Source organism: Musa acuminata, chromosome BXJ3-1, assembly GCF_036884655.1.
Source record: "Musa acuminata AAA Group cultivar baxijiao chromosome BXJ3-1, Cavendish_Baxijiao_AAA, whole genome shotgun sequence".
NCBI classification, from domain to species: Eukaryota; Viridiplantae; Streptophyta; class Magnoliopsida; order Zingiberales; family Musaceae; genus Musa; species Musa acuminata.
Window position 1 is genome coordinate 5,422,525 of NC_088349.1, and position 14,729 is coordinate 5,437,253.

The 14,729-nt window shown below is 37.9% G+C and overlaps 3 protein-coding genes across 3 annotated transcripts; all 3 read left to right on the forward strand.

Moving 5' to 3' along the window:
* The first annotated feature begins 795 nt into the window (after positions 1-795).
* LOC135628211 (putative expansin-A30) lies at positions 796-2,052 on the forward strand. The gene is made up of 3 exons (XM_065134767.1): positions 796-986; positions 1,067-1,382; positions 1,459-2,052. The coding sequence occupies exons 1-3, from the start codon at positions 806-808 to the stop codon at positions 1,769-1,771; spliced, it is 810 nt and encodes a 269-aa protein (XP_064990839.1). The 5' UTR covers positions 796-805; the 3' UTR covers positions 1,772-2,052.
* A 2,132-nt stretch (positions 2,053-4,184) lies between these two features.
* Positions 4,185-4,970, forward strand: LOC135628713 (putative invertase inhibitor). Its single transcript, XM_065135570.1, has one exon. The coding sequence runs from the start codon at positions 4,230-4,232 to the stop codon at positions 4,797-4,799; it is 570 nt and encodes a 189-aa protein (XP_064991642.1). The 5' UTR covers positions 4,185-4,229; the 3' UTR covers positions 4,800-4,970.
* A 686-nt stretch (positions 4,971-5,656) lies between these two features.
* Positions 5,657-14,347, forward strand: LOC135628712 (uncharacterized). Its single transcript, XM_065135569.1, has 14 exons — positions 5,657-5,794; positions 6,581-6,699; positions 8,152-8,272; positions 8,389-8,453; positions 8,563-8,676; positions 9,675-9,749; positions 10,925-10,963; positions 11,081-11,152; positions 11,442-11,555; positions 11,768-11,839; positions 11,918-11,954; positions 13,466-13,578; positions 13,817-14,005; positions 14,085-14,347. The coding sequence occupies exons 1-14, from the start codon at positions 5,698-5,700 to the stop codon at positions 14,169-14,171; spliced, it is 1,314 nt and encodes a 437-aa protein (XP_064991641.1). The 5' UTR covers positions 5,657-5,697; the 3' UTR covers positions 14,172-14,347.
* The last annotated feature ends 382 nt before the right edge of the window (positions 14,348-14,729 follow it).

The following is a 14,729-nucleotide window of genomic DNA, read 5'->3' on the forward strand; positions in this document are numbered from 1 at the left end:
TGGAATAACATAATCCGAAGCTACACCTACAATAACTCCTAGGAGAACTCCCTCTTCTCATTCACCAAAATGCTTCAAGAAGGCATTGAAGCTTACTAAGTTATGAATGATAAAATATCATGATATAGATAAATATAGAATGATAACTCTACATTCATTACATGCTCTAATCCTCAATCAATCTATGATTTGAAAATGATTAAAAAATATAAAAATATATAATTATTATTCTATACTTACTTCTGTCATGATATTTTATGGTTAAGAAACCTCCACTAATGAACTCATAATTTATATAAACATATTTTCCTAACACAACATTGCCACACCTCCAAGCCAACCTCAATGGACGTCAAGAAGAAAGCTACGAGGAGGTGAAAGACGATTGAGTTTTCTTTTAACTGTGATGTCCATCTCACTTCATCATGTCTTCGAGATAAAGTTCACATCATGTTAGAGCATTCTCAAAATATTAGTTGACATATTATATCTAAGACCTTTTCATGGTAGAGTGCCACAAACACATTGATTCTACCAAGTCAAATGCGTAGAAGGTGTATCCAAATCGATCATAGTGGTCTGCACATCACAAACATGCATGGATTGATCATGGATTATACCACAATAATAATCAAAAAAAGAAAAAATAATAAAGCTGTGACACCCTTTAAGATTTGTCACAAATATCATCAACCTTACCCTTCATCCTCAAACCCCATTGTTCATCCCTGTCGTGCTACCAACTCCTATCCATCTTGACATGAAGCAAGAGAAGAGACCACCTTATAATGCTGGCCTGCAAACGATGAGGATTCAATCTGCACCCATGGCTTCTTCTTCTTCTTCTTCCTCGCTTCCATGGAGCCTCGCTCTCTTGGTGTTGCTGGCCATGGCGATGAGAAGAGCTCAGGGCAGCTTTGTTGCGACGCAGTGGTCGCCGGCCCATGCGACCTTCTACGGCGACGACTCGGCGTCGGGGACTATGGGTTTGTATCCCCTCAAGCAGCATGACGAACGTGGACAGGTGAAATCCGGGCTTTGATCAGTGGACCTGTGGGTGTTGCAGGTGGCGCGTGTGGGTACGGAGACCTGTACAGTACCGGCTACGGGACGAACACGGCGGCGCTGAGCTCCGTGATGTTCAGCGACGGCTACGGGTGCGGGCAGTGCTACGAGATACGGTGCAGCGGGGCGCCGGCGTGCTACGCTGGCTCGCCCATCGTCGCCGTGACCGCCACCAACCTCTGCCCCCCGAACTGGGCCCTGCCCTCCGACAACGGCGGGTGGTGCAACCCCCCCAGGGTGCACTTCGACATGGCCAAGCCTGCCTTCAACCAGATCGCCGACTGGAATGCCGGCATCGTGCCCGTCATGTACCGCCGGTGAGCCACCCAAACCCAGAAACAATAGCACGGTAAGAACCCTAACACAACGCCGAGTCGTATCGCGATGGTGCAGGGTGGCATGTCAGAAGACGGGAGGGATGAGGTTCCAGTTGCAGGGGAACGCGTACTGGCTGCTGGTGTTCGTGACCAACGTGGGGGGCGGCGGAGACATAGCGGGGATGTGGGTGAAGGGGGAGAAGACGGATTGGATCAGCATGAGCCACAACTGGGGGGCTTCCTACCAAGCCTTCTCCTGCCTCGGCGGCCAAGTGCTCTCCTTCAAGGTCTTGTCCTACACCTCGCAGGAGACGCTCGTCGCCTACACCGCCGCGCCCGCCAACTGGGTCGCCGGCCTCACCTACGAGGCCACCACCAACTTCACCTGATCAGAGGAAGCTTGTAACCTACCCAAGATTCATCCATCGACTTCCGTTGGTTCTGTAACTCGAGCTTCGCTTTCGGCTTGCCGCCATTGATCCTTCCAACTCCTCCTCCTCCATGCTGTCTGCTGCAACTACTTGAGCTTCACGATGATGTGCTGCTGTTCGTGCATTATCGATAGAGAAGCGTCTATTTACGAGCATTTATGATGGCAATTACCATTGTGACATCTTCTCTCTTCTCTGCATCAAAAGATTGATCGAAGTATCAATCAACACAGGCGATACCGAACAGTACAATCAGTCGAACAACAAAAATACAAATAACAAAATAGTGGACATTTATGTCGTTCGACATTATTATTATTATCTATAAACATAGTTCTTTTACAGAAGAAAGAGATCCATTAAAGTAACACCACTATAATTTGCAAACATAAAATCTATAATATACTATATGAAATATGAAAATAATTTTGATGTCATCTAAAAATGATATCTCTGTATAATCTGTAAAGACATCATATTTAAATTCAAGATTGCTGTCAATTTGTAAAGAGAACTAGATGTTTTTACTTAGATTGATGGTTTAGGGAGGGTTGAGAGAGATTATAATTCCTCTATTTATAGGCGAGAACATAGAATCTAATAAATTATTAAGAGACATCCCCCAATAAATTATATTTTAAATGGATTTGATCAATATCTATCATCAGAATTTAATTAGTTCTATTATATATCTTATTCGATTATAATGGATCACAAAATCTAACTGAGCAAATTAAGATGCCGAAAGGGAAGGTTTAGTTCGTCTCTTCTTCTAAGTTCGTTCCCTTCATAGCTCTTCGGGACTGCGCACGCATGACCTTGTGACCAAATCCAGGAGAGGCCTTCGGAAGGAGAAGTCATTGCTGCTCAAAAGGGTACTAATGAAGCTCAAACATGAAGCAGTTCTACATGTGAGTTCACTGGCAAAGTCTACAGCCTGATGGTTTAACTTTTCTTAAAAAATATCAACTATATTTTAGGTTTTTAAATTAAAACTCAAATTAATATAAATATATCCTTAACAAATATATGAAAAAAAAATATTTTAGATATTTAAATTTTATCTATACCAAGAGTAACAGTGGTTGGCTTAAATTTATTGGATAGACATATATCCAACCATGATATTAATATTTCCTAGGGATAAATATGATATTTTCAAAAATATAGATTTGAAAATTTCTTTTTTTAACAAAAAAATATATATCTGATTTTGCCTTAAAAATATTTAAATTTAAATTTATAATTTCTAATAGAGTCTTATTATGTCTCTTCTTGTATCACTAATATAATTTTGTTAACATACGTTTGTATCACTTTAAATGATTATATCTCTTTTTCGTCTTAAATAAAAATAAAAATAAAAACTTTTAACATAAGTTTAAGAGATACAAAATAAAATAAATCAGAGGGGTTGTTCATAAGGAAACACCTAATATCAAATAGGCTAAGTTTAGCTCATTATATCATTCAAAATGAATTGATTTGCTTGATGCATGCATGAATATAAAATTATAATTGCACAATTTGTCCACAAATTGACTTCTTATAGACCCATGAATTAAATGACAAACAACACTTTCTCTCATCCTACTCATACAAGTAGGTCTCTTTCACAATCAACCATAACTTTGATCATAAATTGCACCTCCTCTCTTTCTCTCAATGTATCTCTCAATGTAAGTTCTGAGTCAAAATCTAATTAAATGACTGCCAAATGTATCATTATGTGACATATTTCCATATATCCATCACTGAGACATGTATTGTCTCTAATCATCCTCCAACATTGGGATGTGTGAGCCACACATATTATAGGAAGGTCATCAAGAACTCAATTGTTGCAAACTAAGTGAAGGCTGAACTATTTTAAGAAAATAATCTTTTTTTTTTCTTCTTGTTCTCATAACAAAATTGTATGTGTATTTATCCCTCCCATGTCAGTCATTTTTGTATTTATTTGAAAATTAATGTTATACATTTATGTTCATGTTATTGTATTTTATAATATATTTTGTGTTTAATGAAGTATTACACACACACACACACACACACACACACACACACACACACACACACACACACACATATATATATATATATATATATATATATATATATATATATATATATATATATGTATGTATGTATATTATTTTTTGCAAATAATTTTATCTTTAAATATAAGCTTAGTTTAATTTTAGATATTCAAAGATAGATATAATTAATGCTGCATATAAATTGTGGATATCATCTCCATCAGTCACAATATCATCACATCAAGATAATGTGGAGAAGGTGAGTTTGGCAAGCAAAGACTGCAAGAAGGCTGATTATAAATCCTCACGTCTCTCTTCGTCTTCTTGCTTGCCTTGCATGCTCTAATAGCTTACGTTGAGAAGACAGCATCTCAGCGATGGGAAGATTCACTTCCGTCTTCCTCTCCTGCCTCTCCTTCCTCCTCTTCGTCGTTCTTCTCCCACACGTCTCTTCGCGGCCAGCGGCCGTGCCCGCTCGACGCAGCATCGTCGGCGAGACCTGCAACCAGATCGCGAGAGGCGATCCCAACGTGGACTTCACCTTCTGTTCGCAGTCGCTGCGGTCGGCCGCCGGAAGCGACGGCGCGGACCTGCACGGCCTCGCCATCATATCGCTAAAGCTGGCGGTCGCCAACGCGACGTCCGCCGCGACCCGGGCGAAGGCGCTGCTGAAGGGCAACGGCCTGAGCCGGTACTACAAGTCGTGCCTGGACGCCTGCCGCGAAGTCTACGCCGACGCCGTGTCGGATCTCCGCGACGCCACCGGGATGATCAGATCCGGCCGCCTTGTCGACGCCAGGGTGTACATCAGCGCCGCCGTGGACGCGCCCGTCGTGTGCGAGGACGGGTTCCAAGAAGGTGGACTCGCCTCGCCGCTGGCGGAGGAAGACGGCGACCTGATGCAGCTTGCTGTCATCGCCCTCGCCATCGCCGTTCGACTGGGTTGATTGATTACCGCAAAGGATTTAAAGCACCAGGCAGGTGATTGGCACGGTTAATGTTGGTCTGGAATCGATCAGATCACTTGCAGTGGGTTTGATGCTCTTCTCTTCCTCGATTTGACTGTTTCCAGCTCCAATGAAATAAAAGCGTAATGACCATATGGTGCTTTGCTTCTACTGCCATTGATTTCGATCTTGATGTTGGAAGGATATCCATCCAAAGATGGATAGCTGCAGCCTATCTGATTTGTCTTTGCTATGAATGCTGAGATATGCAACTCCTACCACTGTTTGACTATCTTTAAGATATTAAAATTATTATTGATGAATTTATTTTGTTGCTCTAATCGATCAAATAGATCGAGACTAATCGGGACCTATTGTACATCAATCTCTCGAGGATATCAATCGAACCTACAAATCATGTTAGGGATATTAAGTTGGGAGTTAAGGTATCGACAAAACATTAAAAATAGTAAATTAAAAGTATTAACAAAATGAGAATTATTCTCGATGAATCAATATGAAAATATTATATTTATGAACATACATTAATATCTAGTCTAAGGAGAGTTATGTGCATCGAGTTTGAATATACGATAAACAAAATGTATTCGATTATATATCATGTTAGTTATATTTGACAAAAATGCTATGAATGTGACGTCGAAGCGTTGACTTATATTGAGTTGTCGCCCATCTGACAGTTAGGTATTGGTTACTAAAATTACCTTTATTAATATATGATTCTAATTGAGAATTAAAAATTACCTTTACTAAAACTAGAATGGGCTTTAATGGGCCATATAGAACGGGAGGCCCAAAGCGTTCCGCTAATTTATCCTCACCCGACTCCACATAAAGAGACGCTGAGACAGCGAGCGGCTCCGAGAAGAGGCGAGAAATGAGTAGCAGAGCCTTCAGTCTCCTGCAACAATGGCGGATTTCGTCGTCCAAGCCGCCTCGGGGAAGGATTAGAGGGATTTCTCGGCTCTCTGGAGGTCGCCTCTTCCCTTCTTCTCGTTCACTTGACTTCTCTCAAACAAATGGCCATTTCGACAAACACTCACCTTACAGAGCTTTGGAGTTATCGTCTCTTGTGTTCTCTGATCAGTACTGGGTTTGAAGACCAAGTAGCCTTTCTTTGCTTTTGTCTATCTAACTGCGTGATTTTTTCGAGCATATGCCGCGTGTTCCAACGCGTGATGGGTTTTGTTCTTTTGTTGAACGTCTCGTGCTGTTGGCATCTTGACAAATACCCACCTTACATAAAACGGGGGGTTTATGACTACTCCGCCTTTCTTTGATTCTGTCGTCTTTTTGCGTCATTTTGTCGAGCAGTTTCCGTGTGTCCCAACGTCCGCGGGTTCTATTACTTTCTTCTACGCTTCTTGTTGTTGTTTCCGAAACGTAATTGCATACATCTTCGTTTTGGTTGGATGTCGCTGTGGATATCTAATAAGCACGATTTCATTTATCGTTGACCGTTCATGTGGTCTTGTTTTTCTTTGTTCAAGAGATACCAAGTTTATTGCGGTTGATTAATCTGCCACTGCTAAAAGTTTGAACTTGGTCGATTCTTTTTCATCCCTTTGTTTAAATGGGTAGAATTGGGGTTTCAGCAGTTATATGTTTATTTTTTATTTCTTTAAGAGGACTCAATCGATGTTTATGCCTGAAGAACTTAATGGATTTTAACATCAACAAACTTCATTAACCACGTTAATATTTTGTGTGAATTGTTTTCATCTAGACATATCCATTTCATTGTATTAATTTGATCCCAGGTTTGGAAGTGCGAACTAGCTCTTCCCTATTTTTGAGCCAGCGTTTGCAATCAGCAACCACTGAAGCTGCTGACAGGGATCCTCTAAGATCTCACAACAGGAATGGAAACAGCATGATGGTACTTTTTCTTTGCCAAAAGAACTATCATGTATAACTTGATATCATATTCTTGAAATGCCTGCTTTATTGGATGGCATCTTAGCAATTGCATCTGGTATCAAATAATTATACTGGCTCACTGCCTCAGCATCAGCAGGAAACCAGATGTCTTTTGCTTCCTGGTGCATGATACAACTGTTGAGCTGGTTTTTGACCCCCATCTATGTCTCTTAATCCAGATCTTAGTGCTTTGTAAAGCCTTAGGTTGTTATCTTACATGATTTCTGGTTATACCAAATAACCATCAAACGGAATTAAAGAACTATTTCCGTGAATTGTTTTGCCCTTGCTTAGAAAATTAATTTACTAATTGTTGAGAGACTAGAACAAGATACATGAGCCAAAGGCACTGAGTTCATAGAGCATGCAGATGTAAACCAGGATTATGCTAGTAACAGTAGGACTTGAGACATTATACACATACATTAAAAGAACCATAAAGTTTGCTGATTTTACATGCATATTTTAATGAACCATTTGATCATGACTATATATATATATATTTTGGAATTATTTAGTAGTTAAAATAGTAGTTGGATCATAATAAAAGAGGTTTTATATATTTTTATACATATGATTCTTGATGCATTGGACAGCTTGATTGGTCCATTTCTATCTCAGTGTTCCTGTGTATGACTCGAACAAAGAAATTCTGTGCCAAGTGGACATGTCAATTAACTGCCAAAGAATTCTTCAGTACATACTGAATTGAAAATCTTTATGGCTTGGCCAAGTTATTTTGTTTAGGATACATCACTTATGCTCATTTCAAGCTTGCATCTCTTTTCTACGAGTTGCTTCACCTTGTTGAATTTGATAGGGATCCTCTTATTGGTGCTAATGTATTATGTGCATCAATATCACATTCAAAAAAGCACTTTGTACAGATGATGAGTAATTTTATCTTCCAGTTACACTTGTTTCTCATTTTCTATCCTTTAAATAAATGATTGATTTACTAGTGTCTAATAAGAGGCAAAACTTTTATGTCAAGAAGGCTTCCTGTGGCATCAACCATCAAGTGGCTGTTTCTGGATTTGCTTTTATGCTTAAAATTGTTTGGTCTATCTACTATCCAATTGATGGTGATCATGAGACTCCATGGAGTCTATGGGGCCATTAGGAATTTTAATTTATTTGTTCTTTCAAGATCCAAGTGGCATACAGCTATATACTTGATTATACGAGAAGCATTTTTCTTTCCTTATTTTGGCTTTTTTTGTTTGAACTTTGATCTATCTTTATTTTTTATTTTTTATAATTTTCTTAATTGTCGTGGTGAGGATAATGGAGAAAGAGATTATGCATAGTTGGTTACTTGGTTTAATACAGCTCTATAGTGGCAGGTTGACAAACAATTTGGACTTGACTTGTTGTCATTTTTGTTATTTGATATTATTTCTATCTTCAGGATGAACCTTTGCCAAAACATAAAACAACTGGGGCTTTTCAGCAGCTGCCTATGGTAATGCCATCCGTGGATATACTTTCCTCAGCACAAAGGAAAGCTAGGCATGTATCTCCTACTAAGGGTAATGCTTTTTTTGAGTTTATCTTCTATGTATGAATTCATGTTCCAAATTACTGTCTTCCAATATCAATTATTGTTTGTTGGATGTTGAGAGTACTCTGTTCCACCTTGATATAGGGATTCATAACATAGCAAAGCGAGAGAGAAATAGAGGTGCAAAGCAGCTTGATGCACTAATGAAAGTTAGACATGAAGTTTCTCTCTTTTTTTCCCTCTATAACTTATCCTCATTGTTGTTTTCAGTGGTAGTTTTGCTCACCTATTTCCATGTAAAATTATTTTTTAATACAGGAATTAGCTGTTCCTTTAAGAAAATACATGGAAACCTTCCCCAACAAGCGATATCTACATCCATATGAGAGATCTCTTATTGAACTGACTTTCGGTGATGGCAACTATGAAGAGGTTTTCAAAGATTCTCTCTTTTGCAATAAATATGGATGATCTAACATCATCACGTTGAGCCTACTGTTCTTGGTGATTGTATGCCAACCTTGTTTAGTGATGCAATTGCTTTTCTCTGAGACTATTCTTTGATTTTACATAATAAAATAATAAATCTCTTATCATTCCCCATATTTGGTGTTAACCCTGATAATCATAAAGTTGTCTTGAATTGCTTTTTCAGTTTAGCGTTTCCAGGCCAAGGTTTAACTGTTGTTCATTTTTCAATTGGTTGCAAATGTAAATCACGTTGTTTGGTTTTAACATTCTAATTTAGGCATGTAATCCTAGCAAAAACTTCTAATTCTACTTTGTAAAGAGGAACCTGGACTACTTAATAATTGGCCAACCTCGAGTCATGTCTTAAAACTTGGATCAAGTGATTTTATAAGAAGCTTAGTATCCCATGATTTTGCAGCTCTGTGATTTTGACTTTTACGCAAATCTCAAACAGTCAAGACTTGGAGCATGTAGTTGCATGAAACTCGAGCATTTAGTGATACTGAGCTTTCTTGTCTTGATTGATGCATCTAAAGCCTCCATATGCGACAATGTACATTTCAGTAAGAACTGTAAATAATATATTCATAAACTTCTACAGTTCTTTCTAAAAGCTGACAGTTGACCCAATATGATATGTATGTATGTATGTTGTATGTATATGTACATATATATGTATATATATATTTTACATTTTTACTAATAATTAGCTTATAGTTTGTGATCAGCTAGTTATTTCTATGACAATACCTGAAATGCAGGCACTTATGAAAAATAAAAAATTTCTGTACTATATCCATTTTTTATGCTCAACCTCTTTTGTTCACCAGTTGATGGGAATATTGAATTTCTAAATGTGTTTGATATGTTTTCTTTGCTTATACTTCTATTGAGAGTTGAGACATTAATCTAGAAGCTTACAATTTTTGAATGTGATGATATTCATGCTGTCTTGTCAGATCTTAGGAAGAGTCGATGCTCTTAGGAAAAAAGTTGTTTCCGTCGGAAAGCAACATGCATCTCTTTGTGCTCAGGTTTGACTCAATCATGAATCTGGTTATATACCTTTTATAGACTTGTACGGCTGTACCTATTCAGTTTAAGCTATACTTGTTTGTTCTAATTCCATGTGTGAAATCGATAGAAAGTTTCAGTTATCAAAGTAGATCTTTTCTCTTAGGTGTTGTATTGAGTTAATGTCTTACTGACATCTGCATCTACTCTAAGTTTCCCTGTAGCTGCTTGGTTTTCTAATACTTACAGCCTTGTTTTGGGCTTGTATCTCCCTTTATGTACTCTTTAGTGCTCACATTATAGATGAACAATTGAATGTTTTGGTGTGGGAAAATCAGAACAAACTCAATTAGAATTTTCTTTTATATTTGTGCTTTTTGAGATTGCTGTTAATATTATAGAGTCTCTTTTAGCACTATCACCTTGTAACAATTTCAGATCATCTCTGTTTGCTCCATGGAATGTTCCTTTTCACTTTACATTAAGTTGGTCCAGTCTACTAATATTCTTATATGTATAAACTCAATAAAGCTTTTTCATTCTAAGTTTGTTTCTGACAGACTTGTGGCAAGTTAAAGCAGTCCAATTGGTATCAAGCTGTCTATGATTTTGCCAAAATCATGAGTGTCTATTGATCATTAGATTTGGAAGCATTTAATATCATACCCATATAGATACCCATGAGTACATTGTCTGCTAGAATATAACCTTTCCTAGAGCTACCATGTTTAAAAAACATAAATCTTAAGAGGGGATGGTTCATATGAATCCATGATGTAGAATGGAAAGATTTAAACTACAAAGTCAGGTTATCAGACCTGGAATTTAGAAATAGCGAGTTTGGACTTGAATAGAAGATGATTCTGCTGTACTTTTAGTATCCGATCTTAAAATGAGAACACACTCATTCCTATTTTTGGAACACAATTGCAAGTTGGGTCCAGACATGCTTCAGTAAGGTTGCTGCTTGTCCGAGTCCTTTTGACCTGCATATCAGAAAGCTTCTCCTCTACAAATAACTTATAATTGACTAGTTCTTTCAGTGTATACTTGTATGACTGTTTTTTCTGTAGCTTAAAAAAAGAAAAAAAACACCAGAAACTATTGCATAATGGTAGCTTCATTTCCCTGTTGCTTTGCATATCTATTATAAATGTAAAGACTTTTATTCAGGTTGGGTCTTTAACCTTTACAGTCCACATCAAAGCGTGAAGCAGAAGAGCGACTAAATGAGGTCAGCTCCAACTTGATGTCATCTCTTATGTCTGAGAATATGTGTCAGAATATATTTGCTTATCTTGCCTTTTGCCCTTGCCTTGATCGTCCATTATGGATATACTTGAACTTGCAGGGACTCAAGAAGCTTGAGGAAGTTTTCCAATTTGGAAGAACTGCCGTTGATGATTTGTTAAATGTCGCTAAGGTAATTGGTCATTTAATATGAAATCAAAATGTGTTTATGAACAGTTGACACATCGAAATTTTCTAACAAATGATATTTGTAGCTTTACATGATGTAATTATTTGCAACTCATGGATGAATACATAGATATGTAATGTAATATGTTGTATGTATATGAAGCTTCACCAATTGCCCTCGTATGGTTTAGTGACTTTTGCTTCACTGACCGTTGACTAAGCTGGTTGCACAACGTGTTGCTTGAATTAACAGTTTGAGGGAAGCTAACTGGACCTAACACTAAGTCTTGCAGACACTGCGTGCTATGCCAGTGGTGGATCCACAGACACCTACGCTTTGTCTTGTTGGAGCGCCTAATGTGGGGAAATCATCACTAGTACGGATTCTATCAACAGGGAAACCAGAGGTAAATGTCTTTCTACAAAATACTATGGGAAGTGATCGACTGTGTATGTGTTTGTATCTTTATCCAGCTTCTTTTACAATTATGAACGTGGAGGGTTACATTTTGTCATTCATCCAATTGATGTTTTGTACATTTGAGAAATAGATCATAATTTTATATTTATTTTTTGTTGCTGTAGAGGTTTCTCTTTGATGTTGCCCTACTTTGTTTAGGTTTGCAATTACCCTTTCACCACTAGAGGAATTCTGATGGGTCATATCATCTTAAACTATGAGCGTTTCCAGGTTGGTATTTATTTTTGGAGTGTTTTGATTTTTTTAAGCCAACTCTTAGCTAACCTAGAATGACAAATTTTACTACAGGTAACCGACACTCCAGGTCTTCTTACAAGACATGATGGTAGTCAACCAAACAGTTCTATTTCCATTCAATTTTTCAGCATGCACTTTTATCAGAATGAACCCATGAATGGATTATTTGATTTTTCATATTATACCAATTTTTTTGTATGCAAGGTTCTTTTGTAACTAGTTCTTTGGATACTCTGCAAAACCTTTATTACATTGTTGTGAGCTCTTCTTTTGATGAAGATCTACTTAATGATATGTGCCTATCTACTTTTATGTTATACGAATCAAGATTATGTGACGGAATGAAAGCTGATCTTTCAAACATTGCCATTCGAAACCCACCCATTTTTGTTGAATGTCTTCTTTTCTCTGTTGGAAGTAAAACTCATTCCTTTGGTTGAAAGCTTTAGGAAGTGGAAAGACACGAAGACATATAATCTCATTTAGATATTTCAGACTATAAATTTTTACAGAATATGAAAATCTAATATCAAGCTTAAATATAGAGGGTGAGCATTGACTCTCTGTTAAGGTTGTTTCTTTACAACCCGGGCGCTTTGGTTTGAGCTTGATGGAAATAGCATCTTCACTTAGAGGAATAATATTATGTAATTGAGAATTGACCCTCACCATTTCTTACATTAGTGATGCCTCATGCATTAGTTTACCCTTCTTTTAAGGTCGAGTATCATATGATGGTTGATGAAGTATATAAGCAAAAAGTTGGAAGAGAAATTATATGGCAGTTGCTAGGAAACCATGCATGAGGCAAGCCTCGTGTGGTCCATTGTCGGAGCAAGCAGGCCCTGCTAATGTGGACCAGCTCTTGCTGCTGGGGTCTGCAAAGTGCTGCCTCCTGCAGCCAATAGCACCCACTAGATTTGCCTTGTGCATGACTTCAATGTTGGCTCAAGTTATTTTTGGTATTTAAGTTGCTTATTTTTTGTTATCTTGCATTATATATTACGAACATGAGCAGCAATGTTCTTTGATTTGTCCATCCTACAGATAAAAGGTTACATGTAAGTGATCACTATGAATACTGACACAATTGACTATGACATCCTACAAAATCCTCTAGTATTACTGATACTGATGTTCTGAGTTTGACATATTGCTGACTTTATGAATTGACTTGTACTTTTGCAACTAAGATATTTGTCCAAGCATGATACCTCCTTGTTTGTGGAATCTTTGCTATATCTTATCATGTAACTTGGATAGAAATGACGGTTGGTCATCATTATTTAGGTGTGATTTCTTTAAATAAAAAAATGCATGCTGTTCACGAAATACTTTTTCTACCTTTGACACAATTTTGTTGGCGGTAATAATTTACAGGGCTTTGTTGTGATCCCTGTTCATCATGCATTATTAACTACAGTTATTGGACAAGGAAATAGCAAAACTACTTGCGTTATATTTACTAGCCACTTCTTTCTTTCTTCCCTGTGCATAGACAAATACACAACTTCATATACATGGCTTTTGGCTGTAGTGATCTTAGTGAACTTTTTTTAGCTTTTTTGGGTTTCATTACATCTCCTTTCTTTTTCCCAGATGACAGGAACAATATAGAAAGGTTAACATTAGCAGTCCTTTCTTATTTGCCGACTGCTGTACTGTATGTTCATGATCTATCTGGAGAATGTGGGACATCACCGGATGATCAGGTACAAGAGGCTTACAAATATTAAATTACCATGTTGCCGAATTTCTTATGACATGTGAGTTTCCAAGTTTTTCCAGCGAATATCTGCTTGTTGATATGCTGAATCAGAATACAATGCTTAAAATTCCTGGACTTTCAGTTTCTACAAGCTCTAGCATTGTCATACAATTCTCTGATTTAGTAATCCTGATCTCATGATGACCGATGGTTGATCTTTTCGTGGTATGATGCTACTGCAGTTCACCACATACAAACAAATAAGGGAAAGATTCAAAGATCATCTTTGGCTTGATGTCGTCTCTAAATGTGATCTCTTGCAAGAATCTCCTGATGGCACTTCAGCTCCAGATGAAACCGGTAGATATAAAAGGTTCGGACCTGACGGCTCCATCCACGTTTCAGTAAAGAGCGAACTAGGCATCGATGAGGTATTGTTTAGCCTTTTTACTGTTGTTTAAACAAATGATAAGAGATTAACAAATGTACCACCAATTCCTCTGTCATCAGCTAAAGGCCAAAGTTCGTGACCTGCTTCTCTCCCAAATGGCTCGGATCGGAAGTCAGAAGACCGCAGATATAGAGGAGGCATCTTAAAGGTTGAATGCTCCTCTGCGTTGTGTTTGTACTAATTAAAATGTTTCACAATCATCTCAAACATATTAGTTTGATTTTGTTCAAGGATGCATGGCAGTTTATTGAAATGATGTAATGAGAAAAATATTCTGTAACACAAGTATTTTTGGATCAATAATTTTGAATCAATTGCATTTTGATCATGCTTTAGGGGGAAGGAGAGGGGGAGGAGATGCCAGGGAAGGACATGACAGATGGCGTAAAAGAGTAGGGGCGAAGGAAGGAGGTGATGAGGAAGGACGGATGGCGGGATGGGGCAAAAGCAGGAGAGGAATGGTGGTGGCGGTGTGTCGACGGTTGGGGACAATGGGTAGAGGGTGGAATGGTGGTGGCGACATTACAGTAGAAGTTGTGGAAGATTCCCAGAGGAGGTATTTGCGTTTGCAATGTGTCAATGATCATTGACACAAAGTATTTTCATAAAGTATCTCCTTAGGTATAAGTCAATTAAAGGGGGATCATCTGATAAAAAAATTAATAGTAAAGATTTTTCTTAATTAAGGGAAAATGTGGAAGTTA